Source organism: Eubalaena glacialis, chromosome 3 (genome assembly GCF_028564815.1).
Source record: "Eubalaena glacialis isolate mEubGla1 chromosome 3, mEubGla1.1.hap2.+ XY, whole genome shotgun sequence".
In the NCBI taxonomy this organism is placed as follows: Eukaryota; Metazoa; Chordata; class Mammalia; order Artiodactyla; family Balaenidae; genus Eubalaena; species Eubalaena glacialis.
Window position 1 is genome coordinate 192,087,163 of NC_083718.1, and position 25,248 is coordinate 192,112,410.

The 25,248-nt window shown below is 56.4% G+C and overlaps 1 protein-coding gene across 1 annotated transcript in view; it reads right to left on the reverse strand.

The window, feature by feature from the left end:
• AJAP1 (adherens junctions associated protein 1) overlaps positions 1-25,248 on the reverse strand; it is a 107,622-nt gene that overhangs the window by 49,214 nt on the left and 33,160 nt on the right. The window contains exon 2 of the mRNA XM_061187160.1: positions 4,522-5,339. Within this exon, the coding sequence (XP_061043143.1) occupies positions 4,522-5,339 (818 nt within the window). The remainder of the gene's footprint in view (positions 1-4,521; positions 5,340-25,248) is intronic.

The following is a 25,248-nucleotide window of genomic DNA, read 5'->3' on the forward strand; positions in this document are numbered from 1 at the left end:
ATCTTTAAATTAAGGACGGATTCATTTCCCTGGTAGCAAACACCCAGCAAGTTAATTAAAAGGGGCTCAGCATTTAAACCGCCGTCGCAGCTTTAAACAGAAGGGAAGGAGCATGTCTCTCTCCGTTACACCTGCTTCTCTCTCCCTTCCCCTCCGATCCCGGCATTTAGAAACTACTCCATCATCATGGGACTTGATCCCAAGGTCTCCCCGCTCCCAGTTCAGGTCATCTGACCATCAGGCTGAGAGAAGACGACACCAGCCCGTCCCACCAAGAGGACACTGAAGGCCCCCTGGTGACAAGGACAAAGCAACCTGGAAATCATCCTTGGAAACGCATGAGTGGATTCCAGTGTAAAAATTACCAGACAGTACTGGGAGGACATCTGAGCCATCGCATCCTTGAGCTGCTGGGTGTCACGAATCTGTGACTGATCCAGATGGGGACAAATCTCGAATGACAATGGGGACGCTGGCCCTCCTGGGCAGTGCACCTTCCCGGAGTTGTGAACACAGGCAGGTGGGGAAAGCGTCAGACGTGTCTGTGCAGGCAGGAGCCGGGGACCAGCAGGCAGGGTCGAGGAACGTCAGGTCTGGGAAATCTTTACTGAGCACTGACGGCAGGCCAAGTGCCCAGGAGATCCCGCACTGGGCAAACGCGGGGACTGAGACCAGCTGGCTTAAACTGCCCACAGCTCCCTTTACGAGGCTGAAGATTAAAGCCCAGGAAATGACTTTCGGTTTCTCCGTTTTTCTCCTGGGAGACACTGTAATTCCAGACTCAGAACACAACCAGCAAGAGAGCTGTCACTGGAGAACGGCGCTTCACCGTGGGGAGCCCTCTTTTCCCGACCTCAGGTGAAGTGCTGACCGTCTGACACTCAGCCTCTGCCAGCACCGTGGGAGGCTGCAGCTCAATGCCTTGGTGAAGGCCTGAGCCAGGTGATTTTCCATCCCAAGCAGTTCCTGGCTAAGCATCATCTACACCTCTGCTCGGAGCACCAAGGTCAGGGATGAGAGTGTGGGACCTCATCAAATGACCTCACCATGGAGCAGTAAGCCGGTGACAGCAAATCATCACAAGGACAATAATCATCATTGTCATCACATCACCAGCATCACCAGTACCACCAGCACCATCATCTCCATCATCATAATTACCATCGTCTACATCATCTCCATCAAAACCATCATCATCACCATTTTCATCATCACCACCAGCACCATCATCTCCAACATCACCACCATCATCACCACCACCATTATTTCCATCATCATCATCATCATCATCATCATCATCATTATCATCATCTCTATCTTCATCACCACCACCATCATCATTATCGTATTAACAGCAGCAGACATGTCCTGAGGAACGTTTATGTGCCAGGCACTGAGCACCTGGCATGTACTATCTCACTGAATCTTTACAACATTATGAGATTTTTAATTCTGTAATTCCCACTGAGGCACAGAGATAAGAAGCAAGCTGCCCAAGTTCACACAGCTAATACAAATGAAGCCAGGAATTGGCAGGCAGGCTGTGGCACTCTCAACTACCACACTAAAACTAGGAGAGATTTTCCAACCACTTTATGTGGAGCGTGATTCCTGCTCCATGTCGAGTGGGCCCTTAGACAATTCCAGCAGCTTTTCCATATAATGTTAGCTCCTGACAGATTTCAGAGTGCCCCAAATCACCAGCCACCTGCCCTTTCTACACCCACCAACGCCTGTGCTATGGACAGACAGGAAAGTTTGGACATTCCCCTTCTAAACATTTCTCTACAGAAGCAAAAATAAAACAACTTCCCAAATCTGATTCCAAAGACACTTCTTTGGACAACAGAATTGACTTACCAAATTCTTCATATCACTTCCTAAAGCCTTAATTCCAGACTTTGGGGCACCCCCCCCAAGCTGTGAGTGGGCAAATCTGGACCTGTTTGTCCTTGACACCTGTAACCCTCTCTTCAGAGTCACTCTTGCTGGGTATAAAAACATCTGGCATGGATAGAGGATTCTTAGTTGCCAGGCACCGTGTTTTGTACTTGGGGTTGATTTACTGAGACTTCACAGCAACCATTTAGGAGAGATATTTCTAAACTTTTATAAATGAAGAAAATGCAGTCAACAGAGAAGAGAACTTTCCCAGGGTCAGCCAGCTACGTGCAGCAGAGCCCAGATTCACACGCAGATCTGCAGCCTGGAAGCACGTACCGCTCACTGTGGCACACAAGGCCCCCCAGACCACAGCTCTGGGATCCCCAAGACCACCCTTGCTGCCTTAAATCCTGTCGGAGAAGTGTGAGTAGCAGTCATACTCCAACGAGTTGGGGGGCCTAGGTCTACATCTGCTGACTAGGGAGATTTGCAGGACCCCTGCCTGGGCTCTCAATGCCCTGGGGTTTGGATCACTTATGTAGGATCAGCTGAGCTTTGATGAGCCCGGTTAGGGGCATCAGCATTTCCTCTCTTTCCTTGCCTTGAACTCGAAGCTGAGAACCACTGGCTGCCCCTACTCAGCATCCAGCATCACTTCCCAGAATGAACATTTCTCTGCATTAGAAACAAACACACATACTTTCCCCCTTTTAAATTTGTTGTGCTAAACAAATTAATCTAGCAGCAGATTATATTATGAAGAACCATAAATCTTTTCCAAGACAAGCATCTGTCAAGCTGGATTAGCAATATCCAATGTACTATGAATTAATTTGCTAAGCCTTATAATGCTGTCCCGGGCATTTAACTTTAGTAATAACAAATGTAATTTGGAAGAAATGGTAACTCGTTTTCTCATCCATGTCTATATAGTAAGTGACGTAGGCAGAGGAGATGACAATAAATGAATGCACCACTAAATTCTATTATGATGATGGCTTGCGAGTTTATCGAGGTAAAAACTACTGCTTTGTAAACTGCTCTTGGGCACCTGGCACGGAGAAGATGAACGGCAGGGACTGTGTGTCTCCAGATCCCAGAAGGGGGCTATGTGGAAGACAGCTGAGGCACAGCCCTGCAGACCCTCTCTCGTGACACCCCCAAGCTCACAGCCTCCGTCCCTCCATCCCGGCCCCCGGCCCCTGGCGTTGAGATGGAGCTTGGCTTTGCTTCCACAGATATGTTGCTCTCTAGGGAAGAATCACGCAGAATAAAAACTGCAGTTCTCTTATCCAGGTGAAAAAAGGAAGTAGGTCATGGAACAAAGGCCACCCACTCCATGGAAACCTGTCCAACTACTGACCATACCCTGCCTGCCGGCCGGGATACAGAATCTGGTGCACACACAGAGTGCAAGGGACAGCATGGCAACCTGGCTGTGGAGGGACCCTGGGGAGCAGTTCTCTCTGTCCTCTGGGTTCTGCAGAGGATCCGTGTCAGGTCCAAACCCTGAGGAAGTGGAGAAGCAAGCCGGGGGTGGAGGAGGCTGCACGGTGCCCCCACCCCTTTGGGCTCATGCCCTGGAATTTGCATCCTGTTTTGCAAGTCAGCAAATACTGCTGCTAGTCTAGGATGTGCAGGCACGGACACAAGCTGTAAACCTGGGAGTCATGGTGGGGCATAGGGCCATGGCTTGTTCACAGAAGCCAAGGATGCTGGCAGTGGGTGGGAACACAGGGGTCCAGGATTCTGGCTGTCCCCTGGCCGGCCTGAAGCTGGGTACATGCAGCAGGCCTATCAGTGAAGGGACAAGCTTTGGCCTGGGAGATTTTCAAGGACTACTCCTTTCGAAGCAATTGGAGGAGTTACAGGAGGAGAGAGAACAACAAAACGACGTTGCAGCGAGATATTCCGAAGCCAAGAAACGCTAGTTGCCTGCACGCGCCTAAAATGACACGGGCAGAAGAACCAAAGCCACTTGTCTGATCTCCATCCTCCAAACACCTCCTAACCCACCTTCAGGGACAAGACACCCCCCGACCTGAGTCAGGGCGCAAAGCCTCAGCTAACACCACAGGAAGCTCCTCCTGATACATGGCCTCAGGCTCTCCTGCTGTTTAAGGTAACTGCTAATTCTAGGCCAGTCTGGCAGTTGCCCCTCCTGAGGGCCATACCCTTGAGGGTTTTTGAAGACACCACATACCCTGTCTGCATCAGCAGATGTGCCCACATCTAACTCCCAGGCTGGCCCAGGAGCTGAAGTTCTGCCATTCAGGAAGATGTTTCCCTGTGTCTGGTGGGGCTCAGACACCCCTACACAGGCAGGGTGGGTACAGTGCCCACTTCAGGTCCACCTCTAAGGAGAGACCCTCTCCCTGCTCCGTTCCAGCAGCTAGAAGAGCCTGGCCCTTCCTTGCAGAGCACAACCCAGATTTGCCAGGACATATACATGTGCAAGTTCACAGACACACAGCGCCCCATCTTCCCCTGAGAGGCTATGGCTTTAGGTTCCCTGCTGGGAAACGAAGAGTCACACAAAACAGCATTCCCCAGGCACAGCTCAGCATCCCTCCTAAGCCACACCCCCCCAAAAATATCCCCCCAACCCAGCCCCAACCAGAAAAGAGGTGGGCGTACCTGAGGTCTCCCCCAGAACCCGCGGGGGCTTGCTGACTTTGCCACTGTCTCTGCTGGGACTGGTGGAAGGCTCCGTTGTGCTTACCCCAACCGGTTTCCCACTCCTGGGGTCCAGGGGCTCGGTGACCCCCTGAGTCTGCAGTGTCACGGAGGTGGCCGTGGTGGCGGTGGCGGTGGCGGTGGCGGTGGCCACAGCTGTCTTCCGCGTTTGGAAGATGGAGACCTTGGTGGGGCCATAAACGCCTGGAAATGTATTGGATTCCGGGGCCTCCTCCTCCCCCGTGGGCCCCCAGGCAATGAACTCCGTCTCTGTGGTGGGCCTGCTGCCTCGGAAGTCAAAGCTGCTGAAAGCGGGCCCCTGCAGGTGCCTCTTCCCCCGCCGCAGGAGGGCCTGCTGGTCCGTGGGAGCTCCACTGCCTCCCGCAGAGGAGGAGGAGGAGGAGGAGGAGCCCAGGGAAGGGCTGGATTTGGCAGCAGCTGGGGGCTTGGCCAGCCCCGCTTTGGGCCCCAGAGCGGCCACCTGGTCCCTGGGTCTGTGCGCCCGTCGGGCCCGGGGACTCAGCATCTGCCCGTGACTGTGACCACGCTCCAAGCGGGGCGGCCGGGGGCTCCACACGGGCGCTGGGACCCGGGCAGGCTGTCCGCTCTTAAAACTCCACACGCGGGGCGGCCGGTGGGGCAGCCGGGGCAGCAGCCGGAACTCGGGGCCCGGGCCCAGGGACTCACACGCGGGCAGATCCAGGGCGAGCTGAAACATGGCTATAAGGATCCAAGCATGGCTTCCTAGAGAGCAGCCGGGCCAGCGGATGAACATGGAACTGCGTGGGAAAGAGAGAAAAGCATCAGTGGGGGGGGGGGGGGGCACCTCTGCCTGGGGGGCTCTCTCCACCCCCCACCAGGACGAGGAAATGCTCTTCTTGTAATAAGCGCTAATCCCAGCTTCCAAAGGGGAATGAAACCCTTCATTAGTTCACTTCAAAGGCCGACTCAAGCGCGGTCTGTTAGCATCTTAGAAGCACAGGCCAAACCACATGCGCTCAGGACCCGGCTTCCCCTCCAAAGAGCTTGCCTGCACACGGCCGGCTGAGGACAAAGCGTCCGCTTACAGGAGGGAAACCGAGTCTCCAAAGCCCCCATCTGTCAGCTGAAGAGATGACCTCACGGGCCTTCCATCCCCACTTTGCTTTGACCCTTAATAAAATAGAGGCACCAAGAGGGGAGGGAACGGCAGGGCTGGAACGTGGTCCACACCCTGGGTCCAAGGCCGGGCACTTCCCTCTAGGTCACAGACGTTCGCGGTCCGCGGTGGGTGATGCTAAGCCTGCAGCCGGCAGGGCCGAGGTTTGGAGGGACAGGGGTTTCAGCCTGTGGGGCTTCACGTGGAGCAGAGTCCCAGCATCTACTGCTCCAGGCCAGGCCCCGCGCTCTGCCAGCCCCACCCTCTCCCGCCTCGTATCTCAGTTGAATGTGCCGATTTGAAAGCAGGCTCATGGCCTCAGATGCCGTTACACACACGCGGGGAAGCTGAAAGTCCATCAAGGCGCCCACTCTGCCCAAGTGCTTGTTCTGCTGACATTTTTCTCCCGTGCAGGTGCCCTTGGGAACCCTGTCGTCCACCTCCTCAGCGCGGGGAGGCCGGGAAGGGCGCACCCGCACGGCCTGGCGAGGGCAGCGAGGCTGAGCGCGCCCTGGGCCCGGCGAGGATAGAGCCAGGGGAGGATGCAGTGCACATAGAGGGTGGGGGGACCCGGGCCCCGCGCCCTGCCGCCGGCTTAGGTAACTGAGGACCTGGGACAGGCGCCCTTCGAAGTCAGAGCTCGTCACCAAGGCCACGTCTGGAAATTGACACGAAGCCAGAACTTAGGGACGGTCGCAGGTGGGGGTGGGAGAGCATGTGCTTTGCACTGAGTCGCCAGCCCAGAAACACTGTGGAACCAGGCCTGGGGAAGCGGAGTTTGGCAGGTTTTCTTCCAAGGGTGTCACGTGACTTTCAAAGGGACTGAGTCAGTCCGTGTCTGTGTGAGTGTGTCCACGTGCCTGGGGCTGACTTTTCCCTCACTGACACTGAGGAACGTGCTGTCCCCCCGGCATGTTGAAAGGAAGAAACTTGTATTAATGGGCACTAATTGCTGAAAAGGACAAATCCTCAAATAACAAGGCCCCAGGTTTTCAATCAGAACGCAAGTGCTTGACTGCAGAAATTAGGAACTGCTCATCATGCCAATGCCTCCGCACCAAGAGGCTGCCGGTGTGCGACTTCTCTGCACAGCCAGCCCCGCGTGGTGCAGGGACCAGGCCAGCCTCGCTGCACACGGAGATTTAGGTCGGCGCAAGGTGCCCCCAGGCGCACACCAAGGGCGGCTCCTCTGTGGCCACAGGTGGCTCAGTGAGGGGGATGCCTTAGAAGCTCAAGTTCTCCCACCTCTCTGCATTTGAACGCGAGCGCAGCCCTCAGGGAAATGAGATGCTGCTTCCCACAGGTGTGGTGCCTCGGCCTGGAGGTCACCACTGGCCACCATCGGGTACCACAAGGCACTGCTGAGCGCCCCCAGGCCTCACCATGTCCTCCCAGGCTTCACCAGGTCCCACCACCTCACCAGGCCTCACCAGGTCCCTCCAGACCCCACCGGTTACTACCAGGAACCCCCAGACCTCACCATGTATTATCAGGTCTCACCAGGTAGGACCAGGTCCCAATAGGCACCACCAGGCCTCACCAGGCACCCCCTGGTATCACTAGGCCTCAACAGGCATCCCCAGGAATCACCAGGTACCCCCAGGCTTCACAGGGCACCACAGGTCTCCCTATACCCCACCTCCTCACCGGGTCTCACCATACCCCACCAGTCACCACTAGGCTCCACCAGGTACTACCGGAACCCTCAGGCCTCCCCAGGTACCTGCAGACTTCACCAGGCCTCACCAGGCCCTCCCAGGTACCACAGTCACATCAGGCATCACCAGGCCTCACCAGGCCCTCCCAGGTACCACAGTCACATCAGGCCTCACCAGGCCCCACCAGGCATTACTAGACTCCACCAGGTAGCACCAGGCCCTGCCAGGCAGGCTGAATGAACAGCAGTCACGCAAACCTGCCTGCCACCACTACCTGGAGAAGCATCGCCCCAGGAAATTAAACCCGCAGCCCCTGAGCCTGTGCCTGCCTGCCCCGCACAACTTCACATGCAGGATAGTTCTGCCATTTTCCACCAATCATGAGCTGTAATTGGTTACCATGGAAACCCTTCTTTTTCCACGCCACCCAGCTGTTATGCAGAAAAGCCAACCCGTCGCAACAGCGGGGAGAGCTAGATTTGTTTTTCCTCTTCAAGTCCATTTTCTTTCTTTTTGAACTGGTAGATTTGTTCACAGAGGGAAAATAAAGAGGCCGGTGAACAGGTCAGGACAGAGGCTCCACCCACACCCAGGAGCCAGGAAACGCAGGGCCTGGGTGGGGAGCAGAGGGAGACCCTCCCATAGGGAGGTCAGGGGCCGACTCCGCGGCCTGCAGGGGACCCATCGTTGGTCTCTCTACAGGGGCCAAAGGCCCCGAACCCTCTGCTCTGTCACCAGGCCTGCTGCCTCTGTGCTCAATCTGGACCTTCCCACACTCCCGTGGGGGATCCCCTGGGGTGAAGACGCATCTTGGTGTGAGGATTCAGCCACATCTGCGAGGACCACGTGAGGGGCGGCCAGTGACCTCTGTCCTCATCCCTCCAGCTGGTCCTGAAACCAGGCAGGACCCCAGGAACACTCTGCAGTGTCCCTCTGACACTGCTAAGCACAGGGCTGGGAAGCCCCCAACTCCACTCTCGTTTCACGGTTAAGAGGTTCTTGGAGGACCACTCACAGATCCTCTCACCCAGGAAGGCATCCACGGTGCCATCAGCCATTTTTCAAGATGGCAGAGGACCCCACACATCTGCAGGGGAGGCCCTCAGAGCCACTAACCATCAGAGCCAGCGGGTGACACGCCAAGGAGGCCAGGCCATGGTGCAGGCCGAGTGCGGCCGGCTTCCCCAAAACTCTGGGGCATCCACAGATGCCTTACGAAAGTGCCACCGCTTCAGCCCCATGAGGATGGCTACAAGCAAACAGAGGGACAATTCCGAGTGCTGGCGAGGATGTGGGAAGACTGGAAGTCTCGGGCATCGTTGGTGGGAATGTGTAACGGTGCAGCCATCAAATAGTTTGGAAGTTCCTCAAAGTGGACCCAGAAATTCCACTCTTGGGTGCAAAAATGCGTACACGAACGTTCGCAGCAGCATTATTCATAACAGAGGAAACCGAAACAATCTCAGTGTCCATCAGCTGATGAGTGGGTAAAGAAGGGTGGTCCAGCCCTACAGTGGAACGTTATTTGGAAAGAAGTGCTGATATACATTAACACGTGGATGGACCCTGAAAACGTCACAAAGAAGCCAGTCACAAAAGGCTACAGGTTGTACGATTCCGTTTACAAAAAATGCCCAGAAGCAGTCAATCCACAGGGATAGAAAGTAGATTGGTGGCTGCCGGGGGCTGGGGGCAGGGGAGGGTAGCGAGTGACTGCTAATTGTTACAGGGTTTGCTTTAGGGGTGATAAGAGTGTTCCGGAATTAATGGTGGGGACAGTTGCACAACCTGGTGAATACATTAAAAGCACTGACGTCTACACTTCAAAGATGTGGATTTTAGGGTATGTAGTTTACATCTGAAGGCGTGGATGTGTGCCGGGGTAGTGAGTAGACAGACTTGGGGCACACTGCATTGCGTTCTAATCCTGTTCTCTGACCCTGGCAGGTGGGAGGAAAGAAAGGATGCTGGGGCCAGAGCCGGCCTTGGCAATGGACGTGCAGTGGAGACTTCAGATTCATCCACACGATCCTTGCTTGAGCGCTCGGCTGCCGCGTCGTCTACACCCTGTGACAGACGGGCCCCGGATGGCTCCCCCTCGGCAGCATCCCAGCCTAGACTTTCAAATGAAGAACAAAAGCCCCCAGCCACCCCCACCTGATTGCTCCCAAACTGGGAACTACTGCTCCATCCCACTTTATTTTCTAGTTGGCAGCTTTTTTGCTTCTCTCCCTTTTAAATTTTTATTGAAATCTTTTTTTTCCCAAGAACAGTTTAATAAGATTCAGCAAATTGAGATTCAATTTGATACCTTCTGTATATTTTCTTCACTGAAGAAAATCACTGTCAATTAACGGAGACAAAGACATCTCTTCCACTTAAGGGTGCGCTTTGCTCCAAGCAAGGAGTTTGCAGGGCTGCCTTCTGCAAGCAGCTGGTATCCACTTGCCAGAGCACTGGGGCTGGGCCAGCAGTTTATGCAGGAGTCTGCACGGCCCAGAGGCCATCCCGGAATCTCCAGGACGGGGCAGAACCTGAGAGGTGTCCGACAGGTGGCCGGCCTGTCCCAGCCCTGCCACTGGCAGTGACAAACACCCCACGTACAACCCCAGCACTGGGTGACTGAGGAAGACCCCCACCCGTGATGTCTCTCTTGGGCTTGCCATCAGCTTGTTCGGGGGACAAGCCACAGTGGGAACAATTCTGTTTGAGGTTGGCCTGAGCATGGGCTTGTTGCTTCCACTCCGCAAGCCCCAGGTTCCCATCCTTATACGAGATGGTTGGAGCAGGTGGCACTGAGGTCTCCTCATCTTCTAAGAAGAACCGTGCATCTGTGATCAATAACGGACAGAGTACAGCCTGAAATGACTCCGAGGACGCAGGTGGGACAGACACAGACGTGCTTCCTCCGGCACAGAGCTGGCTCTGGGGGAGTCCGTGTTCCTATGTGGACGTCACGAACCCCCTGCAGACATGGGCATCCCTTCACCTGGGGCCCCTGCTGAGTCTACCTGCCCCTCCTCAGCATGACCCTGTGTCCAGACCCCACTTCTGTTGGTTTGTTTGTTTAAATAAGCTTTTCTTTTTAGAGCAGTTTTAGATTCATAGAAAAATTGCACAAGGGCACCGAGAGGTCCTGTGTACTCTTCTCCCAGAGGCCTCAATGTGAACATCCCACATCACCATGGGGAATTTGTCAAAACTAAGGGAAAACACGGGTCCATGATCATGAACCAAATTCCATACTGTATTAAGGTTTCACCAGTTTTCTGTTCCAGCATCCCACATAACATTAGTCACCACGTCTCCTCGGGAACCTCTGGGCTGTGATGGATGCTCGGACTTGCCTTCTTTCGATGACCTTGACAGTTTTGAGGAGGACAGATCAGGTAGTTTGTAGGCTGTCTCTCTACTGGGATTTGTCTGGTGTTTTTCTCTTGGTTAGACTGGGGTGATGGGTTCTTGGGAGGAACTTCAGAGGCGCAGCCCTCCTGTCACATGGTATCGGGGTGCCTGCTGTCAACACGACCCACCTCTGCTGATGACCTCAGCCACCTGTGGTGTCCTGTCTGCCAGGCGTCTCCACTGAAAAGTGATGACCCTCCCCTTTCTGCATGCTCATTTAAGAAGCAGGACCCCAAGCACAGCACACACTCTGCGGGGAAAACCCACTTTGTTTTTAACTCCTCAAACCTCACCAGTTTTGCAGTCAAGCCATGGAATGGGACAAATCTAAGGAAGCCACTGTCCCAAACGAAGAGGATGGTGGGTGACAGGCAGGACTTTCCCTTCCTTTAAAACCTACGTTCCAAGTGCTTTCGGGGTGTGGGCTGGCAGCGAGAAGCTGGGGTGCTCCAGCCGTGGGATCTCCACTCAGGGAGCTGGAGGGAAGAAGTCATGAGATTTGCTCTCAGGACGTTCAGAGATACCCCCTCTCCTAGAGCCTGACAGAGAGATGCTGCTCTTCGCAAAGACCAGAGACCAAGGGGTGGCAGGCTTGGGGTCCGGGATGGATGGACGAGGCAGCAAGCCTTCTGAGGACAAATCCTGGACCCCAAAGCTGTGGCTAAGGGGAGACGGCGGCCACACTCAACTCTGACCTTTGGGCAAAGTGAAACTCCCAGTAGGTGAGCCTTTGTTTCACCACCACATCTTCTCCTGACAGAAGGCACATCCCACCAGGAAGAGACATTCGGTTCTAGGTGAGAAGGGAGAGCTTGGGGCCTGGTGGGGGAAAGGTCCTGGTATCCCTGATTCCGTGTTGCCCCAAGGTCTCTGCCCTGGAGAGAGCGGGACGCGGCCTTCCAACACCATGAGATATCCATCTCCCCCTGCCCTCCGTACAGGACCCTCTGGTGCCCAGGAGCCCTCGGGGGGGCCTCCTTCCAACCCGTGTACCCCCAGCTCCCCATCACCAACAGGACAGTGCAGCAGGGGCTCTGGCTACATTTCAGGAGCAGAGACCCGCCCTCCCCTCTCACGGACACAGGTGGCTCAGCCTCTATCCCCCCGCACCAGCTCAGGAAGGGAGCAGAGCACGTGCTTTCTTCTGGAAAGCAGTAACTGGTTCAATTTTCCTAATGAAACAAACGCAGCCGTGAATCACTCGACTGGTGCTCCCAGCCCAATGTCACTGTGATGTCCTGTAGGAGCGGCTCCGCACTTGGCCCCAGGACTCGCGGGGATTAAAGCATCTTTCCCTTTCAGGAAAGGCGCTCTGGGTGCCTAGGTTTTGGTCATCCGTGGCCCCAGTGGATGTCGGGCGCACACGTGGTTTCTGACACGGAGAAGGAGCAGTTCAGGAAAGAAACCTCCAACATGACCAGATGTCTCTGGCTACTCTCCTTCCCGGAATGTGGGGTCAGCCCCGGGGGCTGGGGTCCTCTTGACACCCTCCTACTCCTGGGTGCCTTGCAGTGGGTGAAGCACAGGGAAACCGGTCTCCTGACGGACCCCTTTGTCCTGGAGCATCTGTGGGTGGGTGTCTTCATCCCAAACCCTCATTACCCAGGTGTGGACAACAAGAGACCCACAAACGAAGGGGCCTGGCTGGGGTCGCCACGAGTCCAGGACTCAGGGACTTATGATCTCTGTGCTCAGAAACTAGGTCCCAACACCCCTAGACCTGTGGGGACAGGGACACACTAGAAAAAGCAGAGCAGGAACAAACCCGCTATAACCTGTAACCATGGTGACTCCACTCCCTGGACAGTCTGCACAGAGGCTCCGCCCACGGGGAGGCAGCTGGGTGGGCGCTGGACCTGAGCAGGTGGGATCCACGCCACTCTCAACCTCATCCAGCCGTCAGGGCCCTGCAGGTCCCAGGGAATTACTTCACAAGCTCTTGCAGAAGACGATAAGCCTTGGCATGTCAGTGACGCTGTACAGTCAGCACAGTGCATTCACACCATCGGTGCTCGCACAGGGGCAATCATGCCCCCACGGGACGTTCGGCAAGGTCTGGAGACATTCCTGGTTGTCAGCAGCTGGGGATGGAGGCACTGCTGCTGGCATCTAGTGGGCAGAGGTCAGGGAGGCTGCAAAACATCCATGTGCACAGGACAGGCGCCCACAAAGACTTATCCAGCCCCAAAGGTCCACAGGGCTGAAGCACACGGATGGTCTGCTCCTCCTGGGGCCTGGTGAGGTGGGAATGACCATCTTTATCCCCAGGAGGAGAGAGACTTGGAAATGACTAATCCACACAGGCTCCAGAAGCGGCCTTGTGTGGTGGTGACAAGCCGACCTTGTGTGGCTACTTGACTTCCAACCTGCTAGCCGTGTGAGCTTGGGCAATCAGTGGAACCTCTCTGAGCCTCAGTTTCCCCACCTGTAAAATGGGGTGAACATGGGTACCCACACCACAGTGTGTCACGGGGACTCCATGGTGAGTGCTTTAGGCTCGGCTCCCAGCCGTGGTCCCTCCGCTCCCCCCGTGGCTGTGGATGGCACCCAGGGGCCCATCTTCCTTCCCCGGGAGCTCCGGAGGGGGGCGTCTGCAGAACTTGGAGCACGGGGGCTGGTGCTCACAGGCTTCACAGGTGCTTGGAGGAGACTGAAGGATAGCAACGCGCTGGCATTCTGGTTGCCTGGGCAACGCGCCCGCAAGCATTCCGGAGGAGTGAAGTGGTGACAAGCGGTGGGTGGGTAGCCCTGTGGGTGGGAACGCTCTCTCCCCAGGAGTGGGGAGCAGGGCTTCTGCATGTCTGATGCTACAGCCCCTGCCGACGTGACCAGGTCCCCACTGCCCTCTTGCAGCCTTGCTGCTGCGGGACAGCAGGCAGGCCATCCAGGAACGGCAGCCCCCAGCCACCAAAGTGCCCCCAGCCCAGCTGGTCCTCTCGGCTCAGCTACTGACCCCCCAACATGGTGTCTGTTCCCTCTCTGGGCAGCACCCAGGATGTTACCGGCAGCTGCCCCAGCGGCTGAGGAGACTCCTCGGGTCTGCCAGCCCGCCTTGCCAGGTACCCTGGGCCATCCCTCCCATGCTTCCTCTGCAGGTGGGGGCAAAGGTCTGAGACAGGCCCCAGCATGAGCTGGTCCATCCCGGGGTCAAGCCTGTCTTCTCCATATCTCTCTGGGCAAAGGCAAACAGACATGAGCTGGGCGAGAATCCTGATTTCAGTAACCATCCCCACCACCGAAGCCAACTCAGAACAAGGTCTAGAAGACCCTGGAAAGGCAAAGTCAATTCTGCAAATTCCCGCCAGTGGTTCTCAGCCCAGGCCTCACATGAGGACCACCTGGTTGGGGGAAAGGATGGTTACAAAACTCTGAGCCTCAGCTCCACCGCAGCAGACCCACTAATCAGCATCTTTGGGGAGGAGGCCCAGCATCAGTAACGTTTTAGGAAGCTCCCCAGAGGCCTCCAGGGTTGAGAGCTGAGGAACGTCTCCTGTTCCCCACCGGGACCCAGTTTAATCCTGTTTTATGTCCATTTTTAACAAGAGATATAGGATGGGTTCGGCGGGGCAGAAGGGATGCTGTAGACCAGTGACCCTTCAGCACATGGGTCCCGGGTACCATGTGCCAGGGCTGTCAGGCCGGGAAGATGCTCACGGGAAAGTTCTTACACAATCATGTGAAGAGATAAGGGCCACAGCACAAATGCATATTTATGGAAACAGAGCTGATCATGGACAGAAAGGGCTGAACAGAGCTGATCATGGACAGAAAGGGCAGAGCGGGTGCCAGAACCATCACCCACACGGACTAAGCACCAGCTCTGCGCGGGGCTCTGGGCTTAGCGCTCGACACGAATTGTCTCATGCTGCTCGCACGGTAACCCTCTGAGAAGAACGGCTGTTACTCTCATCTTGCAGAAGAAAAAAAAAAGCACAAAAATAGTAGCTGTGTTTTTCTCTGGAAAGAAGTCTCTTAAAAATACAACTGAAAGCAGCTGATGCTGAAGGAGATAAACATTCAGTCCCGGAGGGAAGTTGGTTCTGGGAAGGATGTGTTCCTCCAAGGTTTCAGGTTTTGAGAACTGTCCCATCGCCTCTCCGGCGCTGGGAAACATGCATTCTCTACACGAATGTAGAGAACATTCGTGTAATCTCAGACACCGCTCCTGATGATAGATGGCTTGTTACTGATAGTCTTGTCCCTAAAAAGTGGACTCGAGAATAAATGATGCCAGCTTCCAAAGCACCCAAAGAAGTTCCTCTTTCTCACGGGAAATATCTATTTTAGTTGTGTTGCTATTGTTACATCGTATTTACGAAGCTCGTTACACGTGCCTGGCACTTTGTAAGCCAACCAAGAAGGGTGAAGAACAGTGGAGGCATCGCTGCTTCTCAGAGTCTCAGAAGCGGGGCTGTCGTGGGATCTGCAGAGATAACGAAAGGATGCCCTGATGGAGGTGGGGAGGGCGGGGCATAGGGAAGGAAGAGCGAGATGGCTGAGGGAGAGCTCTGGGGTCAGGCGGATTTGGGCCGAAAGCCCAGCTCCATCACCCACTCACCCAGCATATGGGCTGGGGCAGGTCCCTCCACCTCCTCTGGGCACTGTCTCCTGAGGTGCTCATGTGCCCATCTTGTGCAAGCGGGACGGGGGGGGAAAGACAATGACAAGATGCTGGCAGAGCTCTCGGCAAAGGGCCCAGCTACGTGGCTTAGGAGTCAAGAGGAGGCTGGACTCAGGCCACAGGAGGCGAAGGCAGAGGAGCTGTGTGTCCAGGGACAAAGAGTGGGGGACCTCCAGCGGAGCCCCAGGGACCAGCTCAGGCTGTGACCCCCTAGTTCTCTCCAGTGGTCTCCAGGCCAACCCTGCACATCTCTGACCTCCAGAACTCTCAGGACCATCCCTTAGGGAAAGCTGGGGCCACTGCTCAGAGGGGCTCAGTGTGGCTGAAGCATGGTGGGTCCTTTAATATCATAAGATAACCTATGAGGAAGACAAAATCGATAGTTTAAGAGTTTGGAGTGGGCATTATGAAGGAGGTGAAGTTACAGAAGAACCTGGAGAGGTCCGGAACCTCACAGGAGGCTCCAGTGTTGGACCAGGAGCATCACACAGAGGACGGATGACAACTGTCAGGCAGCTGGGGAGGGTCCCCTGCAGCCGATGGGGGTGGGGGGAGGGCAGATGACCTTGAAGGTCCTCCTGAGTCTGTGAAGGGCAGATTTCAGGGAGGAGGGAGAAGGAGGGTCCTCCTCACACAGTCAAAAGCAGACCCAGCCCACTTGAGGGGACCCGGGGAGCCCGGAAGTCCTCAGGCAGCAGTCTCCACGCCTGGCTGCAAGCACATTACCATCCTCAGTCTTTTGTACCTGAGTGTAAATGAGGCTGAGGTGAAACGGGGCCTTTGCAGGGGATGGAGGGACCCATATGGTGGCCTGCACGGGGTACAGGGTCCTGAGAGGGGGCCTCGGGGGCAGGGGATGGTTGCATCTGTGGATGGGGGAGAAAGAAAATGGTAACTTGGAAACGAGCCGGCACTGCCGGAAGTCCATGAAGTCATCTGTGCAAATCCTACAACGCAGGTCACGGTTCTGTCTCCACTACAGCAAGTTCCTGTGTCCCCATCAGGAGGGGACTTGACAAGAACAGAGGCTCTGCTGCCGTTACCCCACCCTTGCGCAACCCCACCGAGAGGGGGAGAGCCTAGACCCAAGTCCCACTGGGCTGCGGGCGAGGCCATGGGAAGTGCCGGGCGTGATGCTGGACAGCCAGGAGCCGAGCCTGGGCCAGCCCCCCGGTCCCCGTTGGGCTGGTCATTTACCCCAACCACACCCCCCGAGAGAGGCGACCCCACTCCGCCATGTTACCCACGAGGGGATGTACGTTTCAGAGGTGTCGGCGCACCTGCCCCAGGTAACCAGCCACTGGGCGGTGCCTCGGGGACCTGACACACGCCTGCAGGACTCGAGCCCACACTGCGGCCGCCTGGCCCCACCTCCCCGGGCCTGGGTGCAGAGTGAGGAGGCCAGGCTCCACCCAGCCGCGCAGGAAGACAGAGCCGGGGGACACCCTGCCTGATGGACATCTCTGCTCTAACCCCCGCCATCCACAGCTTCCCAGCCTCAGCTTGAACACAAACGGTGACGGGGAACTCACTACCTCCACAGAGCATCGAGCGGGTGTAGGGCGGGCGCTTGGGTAGAGAGCCTCCCCGAGTCATTTCCACCTCCCACCCCAGCTGTCCTGCTGGGAATCAGGACTCTTCCGACCCCCGAGAGGCACTCCACGTGCAGGCCACACAAGCCTGGACCGCACGCACATGGACACACACAGACACACACGGACACACAGGTGAACATGCGTCCCCAGCCATCCCTTTTCCAGTACACCCAATGTCCCCTCCTGTGGTCCAGCTGTGAAACCCGCCATCCCGGGCACCATCTCGCCTGAATCTCCAAGTCGAGTGTCCAGAGCTCGGCTGCAAACCCAATTTGGCATAAAGCTGATGGGGCGGCCACCACTGGCAAGGGGACAAAACACTCTTTGGGGAAATTCTTCCCAGAAGAACCCAGCAGAGCTGAGTGTCAAGCTTGGCAGACGGGCTCTGCCATCACCAGCTGCCTACCGCCGCCCCGCAAGCAATGTCTCCTCTTGGGGTCAACCTCCCCCCTCCCTGAGGCCCTGTTATAGGCCGAACTGTGTCCCCCTCCAAATTCATACATTGAAGTCCTGACCCCAGTATCTCAGAATGTGACTGTATTTGGAGATGTGATCTTTAAAGAGGTAATTAAGGTAAAATGAAGTTACAGGTGTGTGATCTTAATTCTACATGACTCCTGTCCTCAGAAGAAGAGATCAGGACACAGACACACACAGAAGGACAACCATATAAAGACACGGGGAGACGACAGCCATCTACACGCCAAGGAGAGAGGCTTCAGGAGAACCAGCCCCGCCCAAACCTCCAGGACTGGGAGAGGACAAAGGTCTGTGGTGGCCGTTATGGCAGCCTGAGCTGACCAGGACAGGGACCTCTCTCTCTTGCTGCTCCCGCCCGGAGGGCTGAGGGCTCAGTGCCTACGGCGGGTCCTCATTGTCACTCTCTCCTGGGGATCCAGCACCACAGTTCCAGATACTGTCCCTGCAGGGGTCACTCACAAGCACAACCCCACCTCACAGATCTGGACTCAGCTCTCCAGCCCCGGGCCTGACCACCCTCACGGCCAGCTCACAGCAGAACTCAACACAGCCCCTGCTAAGCCCATGCCCACCTCAAAACGGCACACCCATCAGCGCACCCGGGGGGCACCGCCGTTTACCAGGTAGCACAGCCAGAACTCTGCCCTCAGAGCCCGCCGCCCCTCCCCGCCACCAAACACGTGCTCAGCGGGTCCTGCCCATCCCTCCCTCCCACGCAGGGGTTCTCAGCTTCCGCACGTGGACATCTGGGCTGGACCACTGTTTGTGGGACGACCTGTCCTGGGCACTGCAGGACGTCTGGAGGCACTGCTGTCCTCTATCCAGAAGATGCAAATGGCACCCCAAAGCTGTGACAAGCATTCCTGACATGGTCACATGTGCCCTGGGGTCGCAGGTGCCTAACACAGGTAGGCAACTCCCTCTCTCGGCTCCCTGGCACCCAGGGCATGTGTGGTCAGCCTCATTTGGAGAAAGAAGGGCCCCTTTGCAGCTGGTGGGAATGGGGGCTCTGGTGCTTCTGAGGGTGTCCTCTGGGCCGTCTCCTCCCCACCACCTCGAGGAAGCCATCCACGACTACCTCCCACCTTCCTCTCTCCCGAGTTTCCTCTGAAGCTGAGTCCGTCTCCCCCAGTGCCTGCCCATGACAACCGGTGACCACTGCCTGCCCCCCTGGCCCCACCCTGTTAAGTGGGTCTCTGCATCCCAGCAGCATCACAGAGGCTTCTTGGGTTTCTTCAGACGCTTTCTCCCCATGAAATGGGAGAGGAACATGACCCCACCGACATCCCAGAGTCGTGATGAGGGAGGAAAACTGCAGCCTGAGGTGGACGCTTATTGAATTTGCTTCTTATTTAATATTAATTACGCTTTAATACTAATGTTAACTGTGCTTGTTAGTTTTTGTTTTTATCCAATTATTGCACAAGCCTTGATTACACAGCTACAGTGATGGGCGCAGGGGATCTGGAAACAAAGAGACAGTGTCCCCACCCTCTCTGATCAGTGCACACCTTAGGGCCTGGCTCACAAATGCACGTTCATTCACTCATTCAGGGAGCAAACAAATAAATGAATGGATGAATGAATGAAACAGGAGCGTGCAGTCCACTTGGAAAAACAAGGGTTTTACCTGACAGATAACCCAGAGGCAAGGCAGTCAACCTGTTGGGGCAGATTCAGCTCTGTCTGGATGAACCTGGAGGGCTGCTCAGAGGAGGTGACAGGTCTCTAATGCCGTTCGACGTTTACCAAGGAGGGGAGATGAGAACAGAAGGAATGCCATGGCTTGACCTCCGGGGTCCACTCGGGAAGGCCCAACAGCAGTCAGGAGGGCTGCCAAGGAAAGTGCTGGGGGTCGGGGGCCTCCCAGGACCCGTGTCCTTTCAGGGTGTAGAAAACCCCTCTCAACAGTCACCGAGCACTTCGCCTGGGGCAGGGGTGGGGCTGGGCTCTTACATTCACAAACTCAGTCAGTCCCCATGATGACCTGATGATGGAGGGACAGCCGGCCTCCCCAGCCTCAGTTTCCTCATCTGCACATCGGGGGGAGGTGACCTTCCGGGTGCACACGGTTCAGACCCTAATGGCCCTGGGGCACCACGGCTCTGCTATCTGCCTCATGGGTGTGGAGGGTGAAGAGATGCACTTGGCGAGTGATTCCTGGAGGAGGATTTGGGGAGCCACGTTGAAGCCCTGCAATCCCGGTGACCTCGTGTGGTGGTGGCTCCCAGCCCTGGGGTCCCCTGGGTCTGGCTGCTTTTCTGTTGACCAGGAAACTCCCCTGCTCCCTCGGTTTGTTTTATTCCCAGGCAGCCCTTCCTTGGGACCTGCCCAGCAATGCATTGAAAAGTCACCCTGACCGTGAATCACACGGACGCACTTCCCTCCAGCGGCCCATGCCCATCGCCTCCCAGGTGTGGGTCTGGGGTCAGCAGGAGGGAAGGTGCTGAGCGAGGACGCGGAGGAGGGGAGAGGGCAGCGACCCAGGCACAGGAGAGATGACCCAAGTGCCTGGCAGCCCTCTTCTCAGGAGGGACAAGCGCCAGACATCTCTGGGGCTCACACAGTCCAGATGAATCAGGAGACCCGGCACCCCACCTTCCTCCCTGGATCCCCCTTGGCTGGCCCAAGACTGGTGCCCAGTAACTCCCCGGAGCTCTGCTGTGTGCCCCACCCTCTCAGGGCACGTGGGCAGCCGAGGACCGAGGGGGCAGAGGAATCCGTCCACCCACAGCACCAACCCCTGCTGACCGACCCGCACCGTCCACAGACCCCGGGGGACGAACCCTGCTGCCCAGAGGGGGACCAAGGGAGGTGGCCAGTGGGCCCTGCCCAGCTCCGGCCTGAGAAGGATGGGGGAGGGAGGCATGGATGCTGAGAGCGGCTGGACACTCCCAGCCCTGGGCAGGAACGGAGTCACACAGCCTGGGGACTCTCCCCTTCCATCAGAAATGGTTCAAGGACCTCGAGTGTCCAGAGAACTTGCAAAGTCCCATTTCTCCTTGTGGACTGTGCAGCCTTGGGCAACGGTTTAAGCTCTCAGCGTCCCCACCTGTAAAATGGACAGAATGCCTTCGGTGAGGAGTAAATGAAACAAGGTCAACCTGGGACCTGGCCTGGGCATATGCTCCATCAATGGGGAACAGCCGCCTCTCTCAACCAGAACTGCGTCCAGCGCCCGCCAGGCCCGGCAGTGCAAGTGCAAACAGTGCCGTCCTGCACCCGAGGGCCTCCTTGGGGTGCCCGGGGCAGCTCCAGGTTACAGATCCCTGAGCACGAGAGGATGCAGCCATGAGGGCAGCCGATGGCTGCTCGCTGGGCCCCCATCCTTAAAACAAGAGGTCATACCCATCATAAAGGGTTGGAGAGCTCTGGACACCTTTGCAGACATAGCTCAGCACCCCAGACCCCAGAGGTGAGGGCAGGGTAGTGGCCAGCCCTGCCCAGGGAACAATGACAGGAGCCGGAGCCTGGAAAACCGCCTGTGGGGTCTTGTTGGGTACAGTCCCTCCTCAGGCCTCCCGGAGGAACTTGGGCACACTTCTGTCCCTGGGCAGTGGGGAGGCCCCCCCTTGACTCTATGCTCCTCCAGGGAAGGACCGGGTCTTGTTTGTCTCTGTCAGGCAGCAGGAAATACATCCATGAGTCCGCAGGGGTGCACTGGGTACCACCTGTGCCCAGAGCTGGGGAAGTTCTGTGTTACAACCTGGGGCAGCGGTGAAAGCTGGATGCTGCCCTCGGGCCAGGCAGCCCCCCTGAGGCAGGCACCCCTCTTCTCATTCGAAGGAAAGGAAGAACAAAGCTCTTCTCTGACTTTCCTCTGCCGGGGGCTCCCATCCCCTCACAGGGATGCTGCCGGCCAGCCCCGTTTCTCCGTCCCTCCTCCACCTTTCACAGCTGCCCTTCACGGAAGCCTAGCGCTTCGCTGCGTGGAAAGCACATGGTCCTTCACGCTGACGCTGGACACTCACAGCCCAATCACGTCTCAAGGCTGAGGACGCTGAAGCTTGAAATCCAGACTCATCCAGGTGCAGCCCCCACAGAGGAGCAAATCCAAACCCCAGGTCTCGGGGGCCCTGTCCTCATCCTGCATCCTGGTGGCTTCCTGCCGCCACCCCTTTGAGAGGGAAGCTACCGGAGGGTCTTCGGAGATGGAGGGTCTGGTCCTCACCCTGCCGTATGCGCAGAATCTGCCGGGAACGCCCTCTACCTTCTGCAGGGAAGGTGGGCTGGGTCTCTGGTCCAGCCTCCATCGGCTCACTGGGGCTCCGCCAGGCGCCACTCACTCTGCCATCAGCTCGGAAAGTAGGAAAGTAGGTATTTCAGGTGTAACAAATTGCTTGTTTGGCTGTTAATCGGGCCACCCTTTGGCAAGGGCACACAATTTAACCGCCTCAATCAGTTGAATTCATACTGGGAGTGCTGTTCTGATTTATCGGTAATTGTGTCTGAAACCTCTCTGGGGCAGAAGGATGTCGGTGTGTTTCTCTCTCTCTTTACTCCGCCAGGAGCTGTTCTGGACACCCCGTTCCCTCTACGTGGTCTCGGGAACCCCCCATAGGACCCCTCTACGTGGTCTCGGGAACACCCCATGGAGAACAGAGAGTGTCCTGGACCAGGGCCACTGTGCCAGGTCAGCCAGGAGCCCTAGTCCCCCCCAGACAGATGGGGTGACAGAGGACGGGGACCTCGTCTCCCACCCCACTCGCCAGGGAGCCTCAGACGCCCGTGGGCCTGAGCCCCGACGAGTCTTTCCTCCTCCGATGGGTGTGTGCTGCCCGCGTGCCTGCTCTGAGTGGGGGTCCTCCGGGCCTGCAGTGCCTCTGTGCCTCGGTCTCCCCATCTGTAGAGGGGAATGATGCTCTCAGGGACGTCCCTGCACTTTGGGAGTTGATATGATCCCAGTACGCAGATCATCTCCGCAGCGAGGAAAACAACGAGAGAAAACATCGAATCGGGGCTCTTTTTTTCCCCCAGAATTCTATTCTCAAGTTAATCACTTGTTTGTTTTTAAGTGAGAAGCTACACCTTGAGTGTTTTCACTAAATAAGTCTATGTTTGAATGTATTTTTAAATTTCTCACATGTTGCATTTCACCTAAGGACATCTCTCTCTCTCCCTGTTTCTCTCTCTGTCTGTCTGTCTCTATCTCTTTGTCTCCCTCCTTCCCTCCCACCCTCCTCTCCTTTTTGGACCCACAGTCCACCGATGAGCTAACAGACATCAGCCGGACCAGCTCCCCGTTGGACCCTCCCGGGCCTCGGCCAGCACGTGCCTCCGAGACCCGGGCATGCTGAGCTGGCCCAAGGCCTGGCCAGACCGTGGAGGAACCACTTCCTCAGAGCCTGAGAGTGATAGGGGTTGGGCAGCCACGCCGCCTCTCAGACCATGCAGACGTGGTCACTCTGAGAGCATGTGACGCTCCCACGGCTCGGCCAACACCCGGGCCACACGTCATCGACCCCCAGCCAGTCTCCACATGTCCCGCATCCGACCCTACGGGTCTCGCGAGGCCGCTCTCGGGCCGCCTCTCCAGCCTTGTGCAGCAGAGCCCAGCCCCACCGCCCTTTTCCCATCCTCACCACCGCTCCTGCATCCTCTGGCCTAGGCGTGAATGCCTCTTCCTCTGAAGACCCTCCTGCATCCCCGGGAAAGGCCGGGCCCAGAGAAACCTTCTCAAGGCACAGCCCTCATCAGTACCCACTTAGAGCTGCATCCCTTTTCTTGGCCGGGGGCCCCTGAGGCTCTGAGCTCTGTCCTGGTCTGTACCCCAGCCCCCCTGATGCCCAGCACACAAGCACCAGGTGGGTGGATGGGTGGATGGATGGATGGGTGGGTGCGTGGATAGATGGATGGATGGATGGATGGACAACACCTGTGTCGGTCCCTCTGTGGGGTGCCTCCCTCCGTTTTCTGTCTGCACTGACCACCCCGGTCCTGGGGGTGAATGACAGCCCCCTTCTCTGAACGAGAGCCATGTTCATCGCATAATTCAGTTCAGCATTTCACAGCTGTAGCCCAAGCAGTTATAATCCACACATGAACGTTCTCTTTTCTTAAAGAGGCCTTAGTTATGGGGGACAGAAACTCCTGCTATCATCCCTTCAAACTGTCCGCTCTCTGCCCCACCTGGTACCATTTAACCCTTGATCCCCACCGTCCAATGATAAACGCAGATAAGATGTTAGGCCCTTCATTTCCAATCAAAAAGGAAACCAAGACTCAGGTCCACCACATAAACCTCAGGGGTTCCAGCCCCCATCCAGAGGCTGCCCACCAGGCTGCCCCCACCCAGGTTGACCTCACACGGGGCATGATGTGTCATGGCTGGATTGGTGCACTGAGGCTGACGGAAGGTGTGCTGGTGTTTCTATACTTTTCCACGTTGGGTTTAAGGGAAACCTATTTCTGAATTTCAGCTGAGACAACAGATAATTTTGGGAGAGACTGCAAAAACGATCCATGGCTTCCCTAAATTCCCCCAGGATTCTGCTATATGGTGAGTGCCCACATGGATTTCATGAGGTTTCTAAGCACTCCATCCTACATTCTCACTCTGATCGTGGCTCTAAAAGTCAAATACATTTCTATGTTTGTTGAGTGGATTCTACAAAGAGAGAGAGAAGAGAGACAGACAGACATTCATCAGTCTTTCAGGAAGAAGATGCCAAGCTAAAGGTTGTGGAGGGAGGGACCAGGACTCCTGGGTCTTGTCACCATTCATGTTCTTGGTCCTGATACACCCTGGGTGGGGTCTTCCTAGCAGGGGATCTGGTTCACGGATGACGGGCAGCTGCCCTGATCAGCTCAGGGCAGGGAGTGGGCAGCAAGGATACTGGTCCAACTTAGGGACACTACCTCTGTCGACCCTGATCCCTCTGCAGAAGCAGCGACTACCTTCTGCTTGAACACTGAAATCCTAAAAGCAGGGCTGATACAGCCAGTGAATCACACTGAGGGACCACAGGGATTGGTGGCTGCTGGAAGGCCAAGGGGACACACAGACCAAGGGGTTCATCTTGCCCAGAGCCAAAGGCTGTGGCCAGTGGTCCTGACTGCAGCTGGGAAGAGCAGATAAAACATTCCAGAAGGATGGTCTATCCACGTTCGCATCTAAGTGAATCTCCTTTTTTATCTGCAGGCTTTGAGATGGGCAGAAGAGCAGCGAGGGGATAAATTCCTACTGGTGCCTCCTGACCAGAAAAGCTCAGTGGGGACCCGGCCCAGGCTTACCTGCTCCCACAGCATCAGTGAGGGATCTAGGAGGATTGGGGTTTATCATTTCATTTACTTACTGAGGCTGAATAACTGTGCGTGGGGCACTCTTTTGGAAATGGGGTTATGCTGGGGGCACAAAGGAATTAAGGGTTCACACTCTGAGGGAAGAAAGAAACCTTGACCCCAGCCCTGCTCAAGGTTCCAGGTGTGGGGAGGGAGATGATCATTGTCATCAAGGTAGGAATCTGGTCCGTGAAGCCCAACAGTCCTGGGCTGAAGGCCAGCTCGGCTGCTTGTTTCCTGGGCCAACCACACAGCCTTCGTGCATCTGCCCCTCTGTGGGCCTCAGGGTCCTCATCTGTAAGTTGCAAAGGACAGAAGGTGCCTGGTAGGGTTTCAGAAAGAACAGGGATGATGGGATGCAAAGTCTCCAGCACACAGCAGGAGCTCAGTGTGACAGGCCTCCCGCACAGGCCGAATGGTGCTCCCCCAAAAGAGATGTCCGCCTCCCAACACCCTGAACCTGAGCATGTGGCCGTATTTGGAAAAGGGGTCCTTGCAGATGTGACAAGT